At 31.7% G+C, this 23,054-nt stretch overlaps 1 protein-coding gene across 1 annotated transcript in view; it reads right to left on the bottom strand.

The window, feature by feature from the left end:
- Nucleotides 1-23,054, bottom strand: part of LOC120326107 (E3 ubiquitin-protein ligase rnf213-alpha-like) — an 87,470-nt gene that overhangs the window by 20,109 nt on the left and 44,307 nt on the right. Inside the window, exons 33-56 of the mRNA XM_078112314.1 lie at nucleotides 21,943-22,113; nucleotides 21,324-21,531; nucleotides 20,420-20,610; nucleotides 19,963-20,116; nucleotides 19,621-19,796; nucleotides 19,113-19,284; nucleotides 18,918-19,034; nucleotides 16,364-16,509; nucleotides 15,875-16,025; nucleotides 14,167-14,384; nucleotides 13,655-13,847; nucleotides 13,032-13,245; nucleotides 12,757-12,897; nucleotides 12,291-12,405; nucleotides 11,696-11,822; nucleotides 9,920-10,126; nucleotides 7,294-7,457; nucleotides 5,333-5,636; nucleotides 4,437-4,606; nucleotides 3,896-4,025; nucleotides 3,203-3,375; nucleotides 2,631-2,771; nucleotides 525-2,546; nucleotides 275-445 (exon numbers count right to left, since the gene is read on the bottom strand). Coding sequence (XP_077968440.1) covers nucleotides 275-445; nucleotides 525-2,546; nucleotides 2,631-2,771; nucleotides 3,203-3,375; nucleotides 3,896-4,025; nucleotides 4,437-4,606; nucleotides 5,333-5,636; nucleotides 7,294-7,457; nucleotides 9,920-10,126; nucleotides 11,696-11,822; nucleotides 12,291-12,405; nucleotides 12,757-12,897; nucleotides 13,032-13,245; nucleotides 13,655-13,847; nucleotides 14,167-14,384; nucleotides 15,875-16,025; nucleotides 16,364-16,509; nucleotides 18,918-19,034; nucleotides 19,113-19,284; nucleotides 19,621-19,796; nucleotides 19,963-20,116; nucleotides 20,420-20,610; nucleotides 21,324-21,531; nucleotides 21,943-22,113 — 5,976 coding nt within the window. The remainder of the gene's footprint in view (nucleotides 1-274; nucleotides 446-524; nucleotides 2,547-2,630; nucleotides 2,772-3,202; nucleotides 3,376-3,895; nucleotides 4,026-4,436; nucleotides 4,607-5,332; nucleotides 5,637-7,293; nucleotides 7,458-9,919; nucleotides 10,127-11,695; nucleotides 11,823-12,290; nucleotides 12,406-12,756; nucleotides 12,898-13,031; nucleotides 13,246-13,654; nucleotides 13,848-14,166; nucleotides 14,385-15,874; nucleotides 16,026-16,363; nucleotides 16,510-18,917; nucleotides 19,035-19,112; nucleotides 19,285-19,620; nucleotides 19,797-19,962; nucleotides 20,117-20,419; nucleotides 20,611-21,323; nucleotides 21,532-21,942; nucleotides 22,114-23,054) is intronic.

Raw genomic sequence — 23,054 nt, 5'->3', positions numbered from 1 at the left:
AATATAAATTCTAATTAATTGTAAAACTAAACAATAATCAGGTAACCAAATATAAAAAAATTTTGAAAAAGAACCAATACTAGAAGATTTATGAATAACAACTCCAGTTGACTTCACAAAAAATGAAATAAAACTTTGTGAGACTCTCATAAAATGTCATATATTACATTGGATATTAAAATTTCACCATGCAATGTCACCTATACATTTATTTAAAACAGAAAAAATGCATTGCTGCTTTTAAAGAGCAAGTATTTGACTGTATCAGAACAACCTTTAATGGCATGTTTGCTGAATCTTCAGCCAATCCAATTTCATCCAAAACAACGACAGCAACATATTTATCCAGATCCTGCTTGGCTTGAAGTTGAGTGCACTGCTTAAAAATTGCTTCAATCCCATTTGCATCAGTAAGGGCACTGCACTGGTATGATAGCATGTGAACCTTGCAAAAAATATATGATTTATTGATGACTTACCTATATTTGTATTAATCTGAGATAGAAAAATATAAGAGCCCAAACCTGTTTCATTTTCTTGCATAATTGAGATGATGACATTCCACCCTGCATGTTGTCACTGACTATTGTTTTTGCCAGTGATTTTGAGCTTCCAGGTTTCCCCACAAGAAATAGAGGAATTCTCAATTCAGCACAAACAATCATTAAAAACACATTTTCTCTCAAAGCTTCATTGCAAGCAATGTTATCAGGCATCTTGAGATCGTTGAAAAACGCAATTTGACAAGCAATAAACTCTTCATAAATGTCGTTGGGTGATAAGTTTATATCCCATTCTTTCAAAGCTGAGCTGATTGCGTTGCGAAACTCACATCTGTTAGTAAGAGAAGCATGATAGCAGACATTAAGAGTTTGCAAAAGTGTTCGTACAAGAACAGATAGCTGTTCATGTCTTCCATTTACAACTTCTATCCTAGGAAAAATACTTTTATGATTATTGTAGAACCATTCGAACGTTTTTATTGAGCGCTCCACATCACGCAAACTCACATATCTGCATTCATCTTTGCCACTTTTGCGTACTTGCCTTTGTGCAACACAAATCATCGACTGTATCAACTTTCTATCTTGTTGATTCAATTTCAATCTTTCACGAAAGTGACTAATCATTTGGGCAACATAAATTCTCTCTACGTCATCTGTAAGCTGTCCAAAATCCCAAACAAAAGGTTGCATACTCGGTGGCAAAGATACTACTCTATACACAAGCGTTCTCATCGATACACCACCCACTTTTTCTGTATCTTTTGACTCTCTTACACAATATCCAAGACCGGATTCCTCCAAATTTTTAATAGCAACAGCTGACAGTTGTTTGTAGGGATTGCAAGCAGCAACAATTTTTAGGTTAGAATCCCGAAAAGATTCTCCTTCAATGGAAAAATCACATACAACCTCTTTGATGGCATAAATAGCTTCTGTAGTATTTGCTCCATCAAAAAATAGGACTGTACCCAAATCACAATCTTCATCTTCAGGAATTGCAGCATTTTCCTCGGCAAGTCTTTGCGCCGACTTCACACATTCATAAATATGTGCAGATTCAATGCCTCCATGAACTTTGAGTGTGACCATATTTCGTAGATTATGGCTACCTGCTTTCAATTTACTCATAAACTCCACCATCCTTGTTTTTCCACAACCAGTTTCCCCCATTACTATGACTGGAATGTCGCACTGAAGCCTCATGTATACAGCAAGCATTTTTAAAGCATTGTCAGTTGTCAGCTCATATGTGGGATCAGGATCAAACACTTTTGAAATACCCATGAATTGGCAAAGAACTCTAAGTTTCTCTATTCTTTTGAGAGAGTCAAAACTCACGCCCAGAGGTACATTTTGCATTTTCAAATCCTGAGCCAATTTAGCAGTATCAGGAATTGCAATACCATTTTCATCTAAAATATTGCCATTTTTGGCACACTTGACATTCATAAAAGTCATGGTTACATGATCTTTGTTGAAAAATACAAAAGGATGATTTTCCTCTTCCCATTTTCGACGAATTTGATGAGAAGCAAATTCAAGACTGGTCTCGACATCATGGATGCTTTCATCACTCACAGTAAGTGAGGGAGTTGAAAGGTCTTGTGCCATTTTAATCATAAATCGGATCGCTAGTGACTTCAAACCACGAAATGGGACATCGAATGTTTTTGAGTCTACACTCATCTTGCAAAATTCTGATGTTTCACAATATCCTAGTTGCAGATTAAGGAAACTAGCAAAATGTTTGATTTGAGCCCAAGACGGATCAGTAATTCCACAGTACAATAACAATGTATTGATGCAATCACTTTTGTCCTCTACAACTTCACTTGTATATGAAAATTTGTCAAGATTTTTTTTCAAATGCAATCGACTCAGGTACTGATATGGTCGCTGAAAAACGTCCGATCGAAACTCTTTTTCGTCAAAGAGAACTTCATTAGTTTTCTCATTATCAGATTCATAAATTTGGCATGCTTTCCTTGGACTGACACACAAAATTTTGGGGAATAAGGATAAAATTTGATTTTCTGAAACCTGTAAAAAGTATTGTTTATTTTATTGTGTCGAATAAATAATGACATACAAAAGATCAGTATATTGGCATTGTATTTGTAATACTTTTAATGAAGTGGCTACTGACGATGTCAATTCAATTGCGTAAGTATGTTGTGGATATCTTCGCCACATTTTTCCGTGCTTATTTGATATACTCCCAAGAATAAATAGATTGAACACTAACTGATCAACACCATGCTGAATCTAAATACATGAAATTGATTTTAGAAATATGGTTTTTATTGATGCATAGAGTATACATAACTTTAACAGTGTCATATATGATGTCATATCTGTATTCGTATATGCTGCTATCTGATTTTGTTAGAATGATGCTTGTCCCAGAAATAGGTGTGCTGAGATTGTACTGCCTCATGTAATCTCAGCTGAGGGTAAAATAATTCAACTTGGCCTTAGCTTGTAAACAACAAAACTGGCAGAGGAAAAGCAGCTAAGCATTGCATAAGTCTTGCTTGATAAATGTATTGCATAAATATGGAGATTGAAAAAGTTAAAAACTTTATTTTTGCCCCAGGTATATCTGACCACTATCTGGTAATTTTGTTAATACATTGAAACTCTTAGTGTTTGAACAAATTCAGTTGGTTACTACTTATAGCATAAATATTTCATACGGCTGGGGTAAAATCCATGTGAATGAAATGTTTAGAATTGTTGACAACTCCGTTCCTCGAGAGTTTTTCCACTACTTGATCAATTGATATTGTTTTCTGCAATAAACGAATAGTGGTCTTGTTGAATTCATCACCAAGAGTGTCCATTTTTCTTTGCACATAAAGGGATTTTCCTATAACAAATTTTTTTATATATAATTACTAATAAATACAAACACCCAAGTTTACCACTCGATTATAATATCTTCAACATAAAAACATGAATGACACCATGAAGTCATCATTCTTAATTAATTTTAGTGGAAGCAATCTAATTGTTTTTTTCACTTCACTGTTGAATTTTCAAAAATTTTGAATGTAGATTTATATATGTAGGATAAAAATTAGACATATTCTGCTGAAACTATCAAATTGAATGGTTACAAAGGGCATTTAAAACATTTCTTTACAAAGTTTTTCAAAAATAATGGAGAACTCAAAGTGTATATTGACAAGACTGAACAAAAGTCTATACAGCGAACATAATGAATGAACATAATAGAGAAATGCTTAAATAGCAAGCTGAGAGTCTCAAGCTCGAGTACATATATTTAAGCTATAAGTTTGAATACGGTAAGTCAATCTCAACTTTTGAGGGCAAATTCAAATTAGTTTATATAAATGACAAAGACAATAAAGGAAAAAATGTCATACCAACTCCAGAACGATTAGATGTGACAATTGTTATCAAAGGTTTTTTCACATCATCACAAGTGACTAACTTCTTTGCAAGATATTGAGAAATTTCGTTTTTGTCCAAATGAGATTTCAGTTCTATGATATACTGTAAAAAAAACAAATATTAGTTCAGGAAGAGGCATATTTTATCACAAACAATAACACAAAATGTTCAATTTATTGAGAATTGAAAAAGATTGAGATATTATGCTCAACATTACTATACAAACATTTGATTAGCACACAATAGTACAATGCTGAAAGTTGAACAATAAATACTGTTATTTATTGTATTTTCAACAACTATATAGAAAGGGATATATATATCACCCTTCCATTTATTTGGATTTATCTGATAACATAGTTGACTTCGATTGTGAACACAGTTTATCCAGTTTTTGGTTATTTCAGTTTAAATCTAAAACCAAACATATAATAATGAAATAGAGAAACTGATAACAAAACTCAACAAAATCAAATATTTCTTATTAACAGCACTTTTTGTCTCAAATCCTACCTTATCAAAGTATGTTATGATAGGATGCTTTTGCTTGCTGACCAGAACAACTAATTTATAGTGTTGGTCTAAATTAGCAGATACAGACAATGTTTCATATACTTTTTGCAAATGGCTGAATACGGAGTCCTCCAAATAGTCAGCACATGCCATGCAGTGTATCAATTGGCCTACAAATAATTTAATAAAAATAAGTAGCCTTATTGTAATGAGAATATATTAAAGAAATTGTTGATACTCAAAGCGATTTTACCATTACATAACTTTACATTAGGGATTTAGGATTTACATATGTTTATCTCGGGGGAGAGGAAAGGCGATAAGACGGTTTAGGCATATGGCAAACCACGGCCTCTAGTCCGGTTACCAGTCCAGGTCGGGTATGGGATTAGTTAGCCAGGTATTTGTTCTCGAAAGCATGGACTTGATGGTGGAGGAAGCCGTAACCGACCAGCGGTTACGTGAACCACCCTACGGCGGCGGGGAGTCCAGCAATCCTCTCGCACATGATCATCCCCGCATGAGATTCGAACCTGCGAACCCACGAGGGGTAATCAGAAATACAGTGGCGAGCGTATTCCTAATTCTTAGCACGATGCGCCACGCGGCCGAGACAAGCAAATTATTCCTCAATGTATTAATAATGTTTCAAGTATAAAGTTTTATTATACTGAGGGTTGGTGTGTTTTATAGCACTATTTTGTAGCTAGAAAAAATACCCCACTCAAAAGTTTGAAATACTTGAAACAATATGGTGAAACAAACTCATTAGTAAGATTCCATGTCAAGTTGATTGCAAATTATCTAACATTGTAAATTTAAATGTCTAATTTAGTAATCTATTATGCATTTTCAGAACATTTGCAATTAGCATTTAGAGGTTCATCAATACTCACTTTTAAAATTGCAACTGAACATTACACGCTTCAGAAATCTTTCCACCTCGTCAGCTGAAGTATTTCGATTACACAAAAGAACTTCTGAATTAGATGGAAGAGGCAAATTCTGATTGTTATTGTAAAATGAAATAATTCTTATAAGTATTTCATTTGCAGGACAAACCACAATATTTGGCTGTCCTGCCTTCAGTGGATCATATAGCTTTTGACAGATATTTGATGCTGTTGATATACTTTCTTTCAGCTTCAGAAGAAACTTTCCTAAATGCTTGATGTTTAGGAAATTTTTGACTTTGAGTCTCTGTAAAAATAAATTGGGTATAAAACTATGTAGATTATTGCCTATATAAACACAGTAATTACCGTATTTCCGGGCGAATAAGACGAAACCCGTTTTTAAGACTGATAAAATGGGTTTTTGCATATAACCGGCCAATAAGTCGGGGTAGTAAAATCGCATCAATGTCAGAATCTTAAGTTACCATGCAATGCGTTTTGAGCGGTCGACGCGTTTGCGCATTGGTTAAAATAGCCTATAATGACCTTTTCTTGTAGTGTAATATTCAGTCCATAACAACTACAGAAATTCAAACTGTCTTTCAGTTTCAATCTAATTGTGTTCAACTCGCGATTGCGTCCGCCATACAAGAACATTACCGATCTAAATTAACACGGCAATTTGCGGACATAATAATATGAGATAAACTACCTGATTGTATTTAGTTTTTATGAATAAATATACATATAATGTGTTTATATGAAACATACATATTCATCACATCGAAATCTCCACAAAACGAAATATGTTGCTTCATTGATTTAATTGGGATTATATGTTGTTTTTGAGGGTTTTACGGTAGGAAAAAACCTTAAGTCAGGGATAATATCCCACCGAGTAAATTTATTTCAAAAAAATGAATTAAATATACTTTACATTAATTACGGTATTATACACATAGCATTGTCGTGTCTGGCCCTGTCGGCAATTGTAGAACAAAGAATGTTTTTGTGATTTGCTATTGCCTAAAAATCATCTTTAATCTGTCACCATCCTGAAATAAAACTTAAATGGTGTTTCTGTTTTATTTTCAGTATTTTATAATGCCGCTTTTAAAAAAAGAAAAATCGGGTCACATATTCACTCCTTTATTTATCTTGTCACGCATGATTATGTCATAACACGTATCTCACAACGCAAGTGCCATGGTTGCTTGAGAGTAATTATCTTTGTCCTCGCTGCAAATTTTTGACTTGGGGAGAATAAATGCTGAAATGAAAGATGTTTACGGCTCAGATAAGACATCACGATGACAAAAACAATTGGCGAAATTCACAAATTGCAATCTCACATGTATCGGTGATAGCCACACAAATGCGGCAACTTCAAAAATGATAATCACAGCATTGGAATTCCAGATTCACAGCACGAGAATGTCGATTTATTCAAACTAACCTGATGAGGACGTGGGAGAAGCTATCGCCGGAGGTATTTTATTGTCCAGATTTAATAATAAGACGAACACCAACAAATTAAAATTATCATACTCATCTAATAAGACGACCCCCCAAAAATCAGGCCAAACATTTGGGTCTAGAAAAGCCGCTTATTCGCTGGGAAATACGGTAATTTGGATAACAAGTTATAAATATAAAGTACTTATGGTAAATTATTTTTTTTTAAATTACAAAGATTAGTTTCACTTTCATTTAATTTTTTTTGGAATTTTTGTTTCTCTAAACAAGGGGAAGATCCTGTCAATATTAGATAAATGTATTCTGGTTTTTATTCTTTTTTACATGACACAAATGAAAACTTATCAGATAAAATAAGTAAAAGCAAATGATAAATTGTGTAAATAAGTTAGCATTTAGTTATAGCTAGCTACAGCTTTTTGAAAACTTAAATAAAAAAATATACCTATTTTGAATATATTTCATGATTTGTTACAGTATCTTACCGACTCTAACGCGGAGTAATCACAGCAAATGGTTTTAATCACTCTTCCAGGATCTAATTTTTCACATATAGATGCTCGAAAAAGGATTTCTGTCAAAGTGAATTGATCTCTGTTTTGAAGTAACTGTGGATATGTTGTAGTATTTTGCTCAGCATATGCAAAGTCTGCAATGTATTTAATAGCCTTAAGAATTTCATAACCAAAATGTGACTTTGTGCCAAATATTGTACACATGAGAAATGCTGGCTCAGTAGACATACCTGATACCAGTACCTTAAACATTGCTTATGATTTCATATTTCTCAGCATATATAAATAGTTTGTGCCTCTTTACGAAATATAATACCATTTTATTATCCACTGTCCCTGGTATCCATTTATTTTTTGAACTATTTTATAATCTGATGTACAATTCCAGCATTGATACCTGACTAAAATAGCTTAGCCATATTAATTATATTCCAAGTTATTTTTTTCTAATGAAACAAATACGAAAATATTTAAAAATGTCAAGAACATAATTTTATTAGGATGAAAGAAGACTGCCGGGAACCAGAGCTGGTTATCAAACAGCGACAACCAAGGTTCTAATATCTATTTAAGATTTGGAGGGTCGGAAAATTATTTTTATTCATTAATTTTCAGGAACTGTTATTGGCGAGTAATCTTGGCCACACTAGGCTGTATTGAAGAGCCATGCAATCAATCAGATAGTCAGTTAGGGCAGGATTTCCCAAACTGGGGTCCGCGGACCAGAGTTGGATCAATTACATTAATTCAGTTCAATTACATTACAATTACTCCGTGCAAAAAAGATCAAATTACGGTTACATTTACAATTATATCATTTTGGTTTGTATTTACATTTTCACTTGCTCAAAAACTGTTGGATTGCACTTGATGAGGATTAGGCTGCGAAAAGTTTCTGACCCCAATAAATTTCTTCTTGCCGTATAAAAGTTACCCACAATTGTAAAACGCTTTCTGACGGGGCTGATGTTGCTGTTAGTCTCAAATAATCCTTGGCTAAAAAAGCAATCATGGAAAATGCTTCTGATTTCTTCTTCTAATACATTAATGGGTCTTCATCAAATTGCAAAAAATTTTCCCCCCAAATAGGTATCTACTTCACTTTCTGATTTTCTTGGTCTTTTCTTTTTTAAATCTTCTGCCATTGCTGGGATGAAGAAGTTTGACAAAATGACTTGATAGGTGGTTGGCTATGATCAACCTTAGCCTTCATGGTGTTTTCTTTTGAAGTTTATGTATTTAGGATATGGATGGGGAGAACATTTCTTCAAGTGCGTGATCAAGTTTGACGAAGCCTTGGTTGAGAACTTAAGTTTCTTTTTGCAGTTGTTAAAGCATGCCTCAGTGCAGCTCAAAGATTTAAGAAACTCTGACAATGGTGCAGGAAGGGGTTCAACACAGGTTTCGGAATACTTTGTTTGATGTTCATCCATTTTCAAAATACTAAGATTTAGTCTAATTTAAAGTGTACACAGAATGAAAATTCCTTCATTCATTTCATTACAATTGTATGAAAAACTGTGATTAATTACATCAACTGCAAATTACAATTGATCCAACTCTGCCGCGGACCTCTGGGGGTCCATGATAACTTAACAGGGGGTCTGTGATGACTGCACAGAAGGTCCGCAACAATATGAAAAGAGTCTGAAACATTACATTTTACTGTATGTACACTGTCACATAGACATTCATAAACGAGATAAAGTCACGAGTTCCCGCAATCGCAAAACATTATTGTTACAAAAATTTGACAATGTGAGAGGAAAAGATGTTGTAGAACGATTCTTGCTTTTAGCATCTGTAATATAGACCTTCGTCACAGGGCTACATCGTTGGTAATTTTTGATCATATGGGTTACTGAGTCATCACCAGTTGATATCTTGTACGACAACTTTGCTAAGGTCATTTGAGCCTGTTATTATTATAGATCATAATCTTATCGAATTGCCATTGGTCTACCAGTAATATAACTTTAATATGTCTTGAATCAGAATTGTATGGGTTTTATTTCGTCGAAGGGAACATTATCCTTCCTCGTTGGTTAGAAATTAATACAGCATAGGATGGGGGTCTGCTAAAAATGAAATTCACAAACAGGGGTCTGCGGCCCAAAAAGTTTGGGAAACTCTGAGTTAGGGTATTTCTCATTTCATTTACACTACAAGCAGTGAATAGTTCAATTCAATAGTGGTTCTGTTACCCAAAGCTAATTAAAATTATCATCATTTGTTGTGGACTGAACATTGGTAGACCAGGAAATAAGATGAGAAAGAAAAGGTATAGATGATCAAATAGGATTCCATTCAAACATTAGATATATACCGTATTGAACATGAAATGAATAAAAATTTACATCTAATTTTTTCCAACTGAAAAAATTCTGCCATTTCATATAATAATTATCTAGAAATTTGTAACATATTTGCTATTACCTATTCATCGCCAACAAGAAAACCAAGTTCAGGAAAAAATTAAATTTAAACATAATTATAACAAACTGCACCAAAGCACCCTACTGAAAAGTTTAAATATTTAAAAAAAAAATCTCTCATAATTTTAGCTCTGTCATATTGTATATATAAATAAAAGTACCTTCATCATTTTTAAATTCCTCAGATAACTTTATTATGAGTTCCTTATCTTTCTCATGATCCCAAATCCATGTTAAAATGTCTAGTTCATCAGCCAGACCCAAATCCTGAACTGCTGCTCTGGTCATGTCAAATTTGGCTTCATCACAAGAATCCACAATTTTTTTTACTAGTTGAACCTTTTTTTCAATAAGATTTGGATCTATTTCTGGAAAAAAAAACGGCTTCAACAATTCAAAAATCAACCAGATAATTGTAATATGAATTAATTTGAACAAATCACTGTATAAATTATTGTGAAAGTTTATAAAAGTATCCAATGTATTTATGTATATTCAAGTAGGGTTTGCCTCAAGCCATGCTCTATATGACATTGATTTTCAACAGGTGTTTCGTGGAACACTGGTGATCCATGATCAGTAATCAGGAGTCAAATTGTTTCTAATTAATTTGAATAACAAATTAAACAAAATATAAATCAAAACTCCACATACATGTAAGGTGAGTTTGTTATTTGACAATAGAATCTACAGCGCAAACCACAAAATCTCCCAATCTCATTTTGAGGTTTTATGACCTTATAACAGAAATTTAATAGCCATTAAGATCGACGGTCCGGGTAATTTGTTGGTGTTATTCATACCATACACCGCACGACAATCGCTCTTGCAAATAAATATTTCAAAGGACAAACGAAAATAGCCAAAAACTGAGGATCTGCGAGGAAGAACTTCTGCATCAATCCATACCAATAAAAGACTGGTTATCATCAAAGCATGCCCGGATATTGCTTTGAAATGTCATTACTATTTCTAGTTTCTTGAAATTTTGAAAAATTTTTCAAACTCAAGTCTTGAGCTAATGGTCTTTTGGCTATCCCCTTTCTATGCCAATAGAGACAAAAAATGAGATAATTGGATAATAAAAATCAAAAAAACATGAACCATGAGTCATGATTTTGCCTGTATATTTATGTTGATTTATGTTGGTTACTGGTGAGATCGAAGGATTACAATTTTTACCCTAACCGGTATTAGGTCATAATTTTTCTTATATTCAAGTCTTATTACTGCATAATGTTATATTTTAAATTTTTACACATTAGTTTGCTTTGTAAACAAATATATCATTAATCAAAGATTTACAAATGAGTGTATTATATGTTAAATGAGAAGTGCAACATAAAAATAAATTAAAATATTAAAATCCATGGATTTGCTTACTTAATAGTAAAAAAGCAGAATTTTATGTTCTGAAGAATTTATTACAATAAAACATTTTTGTGCTATCGTGCTATTATGGGCAATAAACTGATAATTCTACATGCATTAATTCAGCAGGTGAATTTGAGAGCAATTTTTCTTTCGAAAATAGTCTCATTTTCGAATTAAAATCTAGAGAATTCAGTGGAAATATTTACTCAATCAACTTTCATTCAGTAAGGCAGCTGTCTCATTTGTATTGAAAATGGCCTTAACAAATGCAATGAGAACCATTGTTCACAGCATGATAAGGGCACATACTAAATCAGCATCCTTCTCAATCGTCAAAGATAATTTATTGACAGAATTTTAGATGATGTCAGTAGGACCCTCATTTGCCTCCCGTATAAATTAATATAAGGTAATTGACTTACTACATCATGACAGTCTGCATTCTGAATTGATAATGGCACTAGAAGTGTTCAAATCACCATGGAGAAATTCAAAATAATAACCCATAAATTAAAATTTGAAGCATGAGATGTCCCGTGTTATATTAAATAAAGAAATTATACCTGCTTCCAATTCAGATGAGGGAAGGTTAGAGGTAAAACAAGAATCATTCTGTATCTCATCTTCTTGCAAATCAGCTAATGCTTCTTTTATATCTTGTATTGAATGACAATTAAGCAATGTGAATACCTATATGGAGTGAATGAAAAATTTACATTTATGACATATAAACAAATAATATATTTTGATAAGAATTTAAGATACAATAGATTTTAAAGGAGTCTCTGAATGGGAACATAATCAGATATTCATGTGCTTTTGCTCATGTTCATGTCAGAGATATTAATATCCAATAGTTGAAATGCTTACTGTGTGGTGATAAACATAAAATATATTACAATAAATTTATATGATAAGAATATTTATCTTTCATCAATCTAATCTTTGCATTTGGGATATTGCTATTATTTTTATTATTTAAGATTAGAATTTTTGTATTTTAAAACGTCAACATAATGGCACAAAAATAATTTGAATAAACACATAAATCTAGCAATAAACATCAAATCTTTCAATAAGCTATGCAAAATCAACTTAATAAATTGGAAAGCGTAATGAATAAATAAGTATCAATAGTAGAGAAGTACATTCATTAACCTGGTCAGGCAAATGTTTTTGCATCAATTTCTTACAAAGATATACAACTTGGTCTTGACTGAATTCATTCAGGTAATAATAGGTGTTTCTTAAATCATCAATTCGCAATATCCAGCTGAATATAACAGTATTCATTTATTTTTTTAAATGTTTGTCAATTAATTTTTGTGTCTATAAAATATTACTAATTGATAAAAATGACAGTACTTTCATTGTCTGTAATTTACATTTCCTGTTGTATTTTGAATACATGTCCACATTGCACCTAATGATACTTATCCTAGCGTTTTACCAAATTTAAATGTTCATGAAATTAAAGTTTAGAGAAATAGGATAAATTTGTCTTACCAAATAAATGATAAATTCATCTACCGTAGTAAATATATGATAAATCCATCTGTCTAACTTTAATAATAATAATAAATTTGTTATTTAAAATATTATACAATATAAAATCAATTCATACTCTTCATAAGCCTTCATAAGCACTTGTGCAATACTTTGAATATCCTTAATAGTTCCAGTTTGACTCAGTGGTGGGGCATCTTCAGCAAAATGAATAATCATTAAGATTTCATCTGAAATTTCATTTTCATGATTCCCACATCTGAAAAAATATTGTACATTGACATGGGAATATAAAACTACTTCTAAAAGGGTTTAATGAAGATGTTATTTATATTTAGTAGATTCAATAAAATATTCATTGTATCAAAGTGTGACTGTTGTTTAAAGCCTTACATGAATTTTGCATTGAAATCGTCAAACAGCATGCAACCCATATTCAATAAATCCACAAAAGCTTTTGTAAAAGTTTCAACTGCCATCAATACTTCATTGAATCTCGCAACATCTTCTTGTCCTTTATCAGATTCGCCAGCAATAAGCATCAATTTAGACTGAAGATCTATGAGATCATTTAAAGCAAGAATTTTCTCTTTTTTTTCTTCTTTCCCTGAAATTGTAAGTTCTTATAAGTCGTCATTCCATATTATTCTATTTTACAAGTAGAAACTCTTAAAAATGGAAGATTTTAATAGAAAAGATTGATTCACTCCTTGATCAAACAAAACGAATATGTAAAGCATTGGTTATCAGTTATATTATGGTTTCCTTCACTTTGAACTGTGAATATAAACAAACAATAATAGTTATTGTCATACTTATTCCAAAAATTTTAACTACACTAGAAGCTGTGATAATTATGATTATAATTATGATGAGTATGATTAGTTCTGGCCCGCTTTCCATTATCTAAAAGCAAACATTAGGGTAAAATGTCTAATTTCAATGAAGTTTATTTTGTTACAAACTAAAATAATCCTAGATAAAATTAAAGTTAAGAAGAAAGATGTTTCTTCCACCTTCTTTTCCCATTGAACCAGATAATACCAATTGAACGCAATTGTTCATATCTATATTCCCTTTGTTTGGCTTCTTTATGACATAAATTCCACATTTATTGATTTCTTGAACTTGCATTAGACTTTGATTTTCAACTGATCCATGCAAATTACAAATCATTTCAAACCATTCCAACCTATTACTTGTGTCGTTCTAGAACATATTAAAAATAAAAAGTCACATAAAACTTGAACAAAAAATCATCTGATACACAAAGAATGAGCACTTACTGCCAAATTTACAAATTTGGGCAAGTCTACCTTCATGACTGCTTTAATATTACATATGTGAACCAGACAAAAGTAAAATGAATTGTTCAATTGAGAGTGAATTTAGTTGAAAATATCATGAATTATCAGAACAAGATAAAAATCACTTCAGTAGAAAATGTACAGGATCCCATAGTGTATGAGAGTCAAATATTCACACACAATACATAAATAATAAACGTTGAGCAAAAAAGGTTACACACCCAGTTTTGTATTAAATTTGCATCCTTTGCATAATTTGTACCAACTTCTTCACACAACTTTACAAAGTCTTCGAGACTAACATCTTCAGATACATCAAATATAAGTGGTGAAAAACCAATTACAGCACTAAGCAAACAAGATACTTTGTCAACCTCGTACGCACTTTCCCCAGCTGATATCATTCCCAAATCACAAAATACTTTCACACCTCTTCTATCTAAATTAGAATCATTAATAAATTGGTGGGTGAGAGCTTAATGATAAAATTAAATTTATTATATAATAGAAACGAAAACAATAACAATAAACATAAGTTTCAAAAGATCAATAAAAGGCAATAGATCAAGAAATATGTCTTACACCCCTATTTAAAACCAAAAGTTTATTAATATATCATTTTTATTCAAAGCAAGCTAAAGTTTTACAGAAATAGAAATATCAAGTTTGTGCGAATTGAAAAGGCCTCAGCCTACTTAAAGAAATATAGGCATCTTTATTTCCTGATCCAAACTACTAAAGGTTTATTAGGCAGCGCTAGAGTGCCATCTGTATACAGATCATCGAAAAACAAAAAAACAATTTTAGAATGAAATAGGTCCATACTATAAAACTATTCCTCCTATGTTTGATTTTGTATCATCTGATTCATAATTAATAAAATATCCAGACTTAAAATCATTGCTGTTCAACTTTTACTTTGTGGGTAGATAGCAATTTATATTATAGCATAAAGCAGTGATTCCCAAAATTTTTGTTTGTGCGGCGCCAAATTATAAGCACAAAATCTCACTTGTACAAAAAAAAATGCTACTTTTGAAAAAAACTCATTTTCGTGATCGTTAATGTGTAATTTATGCCTTTAAAAGTTTGTAAACATGTAGGTCTAAGGAATAAAAGCAAGAAGTCAATTCTTCTTCCTCATTCCTGCCCGATTTCCCATTGAAATGTTTAAAAAAATCAGTCATGTTTGCTAAACTAGGTTCAGCAGATAAATAAACTACAGCTCACAAAATTGTAGCAGAGAGTGTCTATCTCGTTCATTACATAATAATAGAGGCAAACACTACGTAACAGAAATATACGACATAAAAAGGTGAAACAAATTTATTGATTCCTATATACAACATTTAAAGTAAGAAACAATAAAACATTTACAATAAATACAATATGTGAAATATTTAATCATATTTTGATATGTTTAACACAGTTCTGTAGCAATTGAGAGATTGCTAGTGGGGTGTAAACAAATTTGTAAAAAATTACAGGCAGTAAACACAATGAATGAATATTATCAAACAATTAAAATCACAATAGCACTAATCAAAGATAGATGACCATGATGCCAACAACTCAACCATGGTGCCTCAGTACTCAAAATTTTGAAGAAAATGATTGTCAACTTGTTGTTGTGTAAACATATATAATTATGGGGATGCAACACTATGGGCAGTTAATAAAAGCAGTGCATCGCAACTTTTTCTGTTGCTTTAAAACAAGGTCTCAGAATTAACTGAAGTGGGTAATTCAGAAAAAAGGTTGAGAACCACTGATTCAATATATACAAAATAAAATGATTTCTATAAAAGACTGGATATCAATTTTTCTCTTGTAATAAACTTGATGTTTTAAACAGCAATTATCTAACAAAGGAATAATTTTAAGTATAAATTTGAATAAAGAATTTTCAATATTTAAGCTGAAAAATACCTTGCATATTGAGTTTGAGCCATCTAAATAATTCTTGCTGATTCAGAAATGCTCTTAAAACTGCAACATTTCTTGAGGTCAAATTTAGAAACTCATAATTGCTTTCTTTTTTGAACTGATTGAGAGTGTTTCCCATATCTTCCTCAACTTTCTTTAAAAAAAAAAATTTGAAGGCATTTAATTTTTTCATTATATCTGAATCAGTTACCATAAAACCTCCCCACTAAAGGGGTGATGTACATAATTTCATATGTATAGATCAGAGTGGATTTTTCGCATGAAATGCCAGATGGTAATGTGTACAGGTATACACAAAATAATAAAATCATTCTTTACATGAAACCAACAAAAATAACAGCAATTAAAATAAATTTTTTCTACCAATTAATGTATTGTCATGATTTGACATCATTGTTTTGATTTATGTAGTGTAAACCCAACTTGACCCTTTAGTGAACGCGAGTATTGGGAATTTAAAAGTAATCCAACCTGAACTTGCTGTAGTTCTTGAAACTGATCATTTAATTCCAGACAGTTCTGAGCTTCATAAATGAGATCAGCAAAGTCTTCACGTAATTTTGCTTTAAGAATGTCACATATCTTTCGACACTTGGCTTTCAACGTCAAATTTTCATCTGCATGACATTGAAATATTCAACCAAAAAAATATGGGGAATGGAAGTGGTAAAAAAACATCTTCAGTTGACAAAAACGTTGGAATAAAGTACTTAAAAACAACTTTGGAATGAGGTACTTGAATCCAAGTTAGAAGTTTTATACAGACATTTCAATATATTTTTTTCACAACGTTTAACACTGTGCAAATACGCAAATGTGTCATCTGATACACCCACTAAGTATTTCAGCTAATTTAGATCAGACCAAATTCATCGTATCGCATTGGATCATCCTCAATTTTGCACATACTCTGATCAAGTTGTTGGCTTATTTTTAACTGCTGTAATATTAGAGGTAGTGTTTACATATGGAGAAATGAATTATTAATCCTGTCACTGATTACACTCTTCATGGTTCACAGGTTTAAATTCTTTGAACGACAGAGTAATTGCAAAAACTGCTAGTTGGCTGAGTTTTCCCTGTCCATAACGCTGCATATGAATATTCTCAGCAGTTTTTTGACTCTTTGGCTGCGCAAATAAGATTGACAAGGCCCTGTCCCTATAATTATTTTAGTTCAAGATATTAATTTCTGCTTATGTCATTACTCCTCCTCCAAATTTACAAAATGTGTGAAAACAACACATAGAGAGAAGTAAAGATATAATCTAAAATACTATTTTGCGTTCATCAAGTTACTATTGTATTTACACTCAATGCATTCCCAAATTACCAGGTTGTCTCTAACAATTTCTCTAAAACAGGATAGAAAACATTTTACTAATGATGTCTTCAACAGTCTTCTAGATTTATTGTACTCGGTGTTGCATCATTTCTTAGTACATTTTTGTCATGATAAATGAGTTAAATTCAGTATCTGATATGTATATAAGTAAGTAAGAAATTGGTAGATTGTCCATGTCATTTTGATATGTGAAGTACTATTTTTTCCCACTGTGTGATTCGTATTAGTTTTGATGCTTCCATTAGGTTTGATGTTATGACTGCCATACTCGCTTCCTTCACTGTGTTTTCCGTTACTAGTTTTTTTTCACTTCCTGACAATTCACTTTATATATTCTTCACCAGCAAATTGATTACACATTTGTAATTCTCTTTTTATACACCCATTTGCCATTTTGTTATAAAAATGTACATTGTTTTGTTTTAAACAAATAATTCACCGGCTCGTTATATCGTGTATTTCGTCCACCATCAAGTCCATGCGTCTGGAACAAATAACTGGCTAACTAACCCCATACTCGACATAAACTGTTAACCGGACGAGAGGCCGTGGTTCACCATATGTTTAAGCTGTCTTATCAGCTTTCCTTTCCACTGGGATAAATATGTAAATCTCATCATATCTAATTGTTTTTATGTTTTTGATTATACAATTTTGCCATGGCATTAGCACGGCTTCGGTCCATATTGAGTTATTTTGAATTTCAGCCATTTAGGATTTTTGTAATACCTGGCTAACTAAGCCAATAATCGAAATAGACTAAAAACCGGACGACAGGCAGTGGTTCGCCATATGATTATAGACTGTCTTATAGACTTTTCTCTCCACGATATAAATATGTAAATCCTAATTCTAATCTTGAAGCCAAAAAATGGACCCATGGCCTATGGGTGCTGAAGAGTTTACCAAATATCAATCAACTGTATGTACTGTAATGCTTGTTGATTGACAAAGTGCATTGTTGGCAATTAAGAACCACACGTCCACATTTGTGTGTTTAGTGTATTTCGGCGCCTTACTTGCCTTGTCAGTATTTCTTAGTTAATGCTGGTTTTGTCGTCCAGCAAGGGCCGTGTATTTGTAAATAATTCATGTTCATTCAGGTCTATCTAATATTCATTTTCCTATTGTTTAGAAATTTATTTGTACTACATTTGGTTATAAAGGAGTGACTCTAAAATTAATTACCGGCTTTTTCTAATAACTATTTGGCGAGTGTTATCGTGCTTGATCTGATTTTGTAATTCTGTACGTCTGTTACAAGTTTTTTTTTCAATTATAACACATTTATTTGTATGCAGTCAAGTAGAGTGTTGTTTTAGGGGATTTGGAGAACACAGTATGTAATATAAATTTCCCATACACAGTATGAAATATAAACATATAATAAAACCCATCAGAGCATAATACATAGAAGGGCACTTCCACAATCCAATTTTTAGTATCTATATCTGTGGCACACTGTTTGAAGTGGACACTCTTTTAAAGTTGGCACAGCATGACAACCACTACATGTACTTTTTGATCATTCCCCAAACATTGTCATGCCAAGTTTTGATGTCTGACATTTCAATTTTTTGTCCAGTTTACTTTGTGCTGTGTTACCAACAAACACTTACCTAATTAAAATTTAACTGTTAGTAATATTAATCGAAATAACTCTAAAATTTAGATGTTTACCTGACTTTCCACATGCAAGCTTAATTTTGTCAACTTCTTTAGTCACAGCCGCTCTAGGATTATCTGTGTCCATTGCAAAACGAAACCAATGAAGTACATGAGAAATCGTCAACGAGCCTTAAAGCAATATCAAGATCAAAAAAAGATATTCAAGTTTACATAATTGAAAATGAATGATAACTTGTTGTATTTAACCTTTTTGTATATCGAAAAACACACTCTCAAGGTCTTTCTGAACTTTATTCCATAGTTCAAACAGAGCCATTTTCCAAGATACAATCTTTTTTTTGTTTATATGATGACAGTCAGCATCAATGAAAATGTCTTGGCCTTTAGCAACCCACATTTTTAGAAAAACTTCACTCCCCTGGAAAAGAAAAAAACATTGGATGAAATAATCATATTTAATTATGTGTTCAATACTAATATTGTATGGGTTTGCTCGAAGAAAGAGCATAAATCTAAATTCGCAAGTTCTCACCGATAGAGGTGTTGCAATTAATTATTGACAAATTAAGATCTTGATGTGGACAATTTACATGAATATCAGTTGATACTGACTGGCATAGGGCTTTGAGCATTTGAAATTCTGAAGCTCTGACTTACTAATATGTTTCAAGAAATACAGAAAGTTCTGCAATCCAGCAAATTTACTATTGTAATGCATGCATGTATTCATTTACTAATAGTTTTACTCCAGGACCTTTATAGATGAAATTTGATACAATCTTTGAGCAATTGCGCCTCCCATATTTCCATATGAATGAATTCCTTGATTTGGGTTTTCAGGAATGTCATACAAATCGATTACAGATGCCAGCAGTGAAGAAGGTTTGTGGAGAAAACTCCCTAAAGTATCCATATCCATTTGTATTTTCTCTAACGAAACAAATAAAAAACTTTAACTGAACTCCTGAAAACTGAATGATAACTATTTTTTAAATTCAGAAAATTGATCAAAGGTTCGCCAAGATAAAATCAATGTAACAAAAAGCACACACACAAAACATTATTTTTAAAACAAAACACCAAAACCACAACAAACCATTGTTTAGCAAAGCACATAATTCCATGAATTCCACAATGAATTTGTATGATAATGATATGGCGTCAATTTGTTTTTTACGATTACGAACATGTTCCTCAAGAGTGTGATCAACCGATGACATATTATCATGATTGGAAACATGTCTTGGTTCCTAAAATATTATTTATGAGCATTTAATGTTTTTAAATATTTGAGTTTAATACTTCAAATTCAAGTAAACAACTGCATTGCATATGAGACATATTTCGACCATGCAACATAACATAAAATTTGTTTGCTTGATACAATAGAAATAAATACAGTGACAGATCAATGAACTTCAGAACTGTCATTTTAACATCTCACAAAAACTGGCTTATGAATGAAGAAGCTCATAGAAAATCATTAACATAAAACGTGGATTGCTACACTAATACTATTTCTGCCTAGAAAGCAGGTGCACAAAATTACATACCTTGTTTATTGTAGAATTTATTTCAAAAAGATTGCCACAATTATCAATGAACATTTCTATCATGCTGATGTTGAGTTTACCAGATTTGAAAAGACCAATGACATCATTAGTATTTTGCATAATTTCAATGATGCATTCATCTATTTTAGTCAGCTTATTGCCCAATTTTTCGTTTTGCATGGTGGAAGAATCTTAATAGAGACGATGAATAATTTACCATAAATAGTTGTAGAACAAATAAGAAAACAAAAACACATGTAAAAGTTTTGAGACTATATATTTCACTATGTTTTTCATGCTGTCATAACACTTTCAAACCTATATAATCCTCCCCGTGGTGCATTATCATCCATTCTATGCCATAGGTATAATATATTTTGTAACACCAGTATAAATATAAAAATGCCATTGTCAATAATCTTATAGAAAAATTTTTGAATTTATTTTTTGAACAATGTAAATTTTCTTGCCCAATACTACATTCCAAATATTGTACATATCAGGATATATGGATATACCTCTACAGAGACAACAAAAGTTTCACATTAGAGAGAGTTTGTTTCTTACTTTTCTCAGTTTTCTAAGAGTGATTGATATCATGACAAAGTCGCATGGATATCAGTACATTGAATAGTACCTGGTTGCCAAATCAAACTATAATTGAATCAAGTTAGGGGAGTTGAATTGTCTCGTCGAGACTTTTCATTGATTGATTTATTCCATTCATGACTCAAGTTTGTTTAGTTTTTGAAAAAGGGGTGTTGAATTAAGTCACTGCTTCGCCACAATCTTCATGCATCCCTACGATAAGTTTTTGTATAGCAAAACTGAAGTATATGTATGACAGCCATTAAATAAATTGTCTGAGATATTAGAGGAATAAAATATTCAATAGTTAACTTACAGAAATGATTAAAAATTGGCATTGCAAACGGCCAGCTAGAGAGAAATTCAACGGTTTTAGAATATTCCGGAATATCCTTGCTAGACTGATGTGAATGCCACAAGTCAAACTTTTTCACAAGAATCCTCCCAAACTTATCTGCCAACAATGGAAATTTCATCTTCTGCAGCATTTGCTTTGACTTTTGTCTAACAAAGTCCGAAGCATTCTGAATGAATTGGAGTATTGTTTATATTGCATAAGAGTTAATATTTGTAGTATAATATAAAATCCTTCATATTTGAATAATAGGGAAGTCCAATAGAAATTTCATGAAAATTAACAATACCCTATTTTAGAACAAACTTATTTCATTCTGAAAGAAATATAGCCTATATGAATTTTACAGAATATTTTATATAAATATCATGTCTCTCCTATGAAATATGGAATGATAGCTATCTGCAAACTTTCAACTCACATTCAGCCAAATAAGACAAGTCAATTGCAGCACTGGGCAAAACATTTAGAATATAAAATTAGAATCAAGGATGACAAAATTTGTAAACATAACTACGGATTTCCTAAAACATAGATATCACTAACACTGAATAAAAAAAATTAGATATTGCAACAAGACCTCTTTTGTAGAATGGTCCCCATTTTTATGCTGTGTAGTTTGAAGGAAATCTTCACAACATTTTGAAGCATACTTTTCAAGCAGTTCATTGAGCTCATCAACAATTTGTAATTTTGGCATGCTTCTTTCAAAAAAGTTTAAAAATCCATCATCTTCTTTTGTCTGCCAAATCTTTTTACAATAAAAGAATTTAATGAAAATATCTGATGAAATAGATGAGCACAATGCAATAATATAATTAATGTGGAGATAAATAATTTTGTATGAAAAATTGTTGTATAGTCTCTTAAGCTAAATTCAGATTTGCTGCTATGTGGCCAATGTCACCTTCAATTTCATCAATATAGGATCAATCAACAATAACTATTGTTTATTCACTCTATTATTATATATATTTAAGACTGCATTAAACTTCATGCCACAAAATTATCAAAATATTTATTTTAGCTGACGATTCGTTATATTTATGGATATTTCTTTCAATAGAAATTTATATCCGTAAAACCTATAGTCATAATTTCAGGCATAAGTGAGCCGGATGAAACATTGCTGCAATAAAATTGATGTTTTACATTTATAGTATGATTGATCAAATGTGAAAAAAAAATGAAAGCTCAATTTTCCAGCAGTTTTTTGAAGGAAAATGATAGATTGTAACAAAAATTGTTGCGGCTATCTTATTTGTTAGTTGTAGTTGATTAGTTTAATGATAATGATTAGTTTTACTATTTTAATTATATATTAGACTCCTACAATCTAGATTCCGATATAAAACAATTACTGGTATGTTAATCAAAAGTTATACATGTTCAATTAGGAAACTAACAGATCAACACAATTACCATTATTTAATACTATTTTATTGCTTTGTTCAAACAACTCATGATCATTAATACAAAGAATTTATAAAACACAATTTAAATCATAAAGTATAAATTGCACCTTAAACGGAATTGTCCAATTGTCGATATGCTAACAACATAATTAGCTAGAACAGCTAATCTTTCTCTCCCACTCTATTTGCCCTCCCGAGCCCCCACCCCCCCACCCATTTTGACTCAAGTCATTCTATTCAAATGGGCTTAGGGTTTGTCAATTTACCAGATAATTTA

Source organism: Styela clava, chromosome 4, assembly GCF_964204865.1.
Source record: "Styela clava chromosome 4, kaStyClav1.hap1.2, whole genome shotgun sequence".
NCBI lineage: Eukaryota > Metazoa > Chordata > Ascidiacea > Stolidobranchia > Styelidae > Styela > Styela clava.
This window is presented reverse-complemented; position numbering and strand designations above follow the sequence as displayed.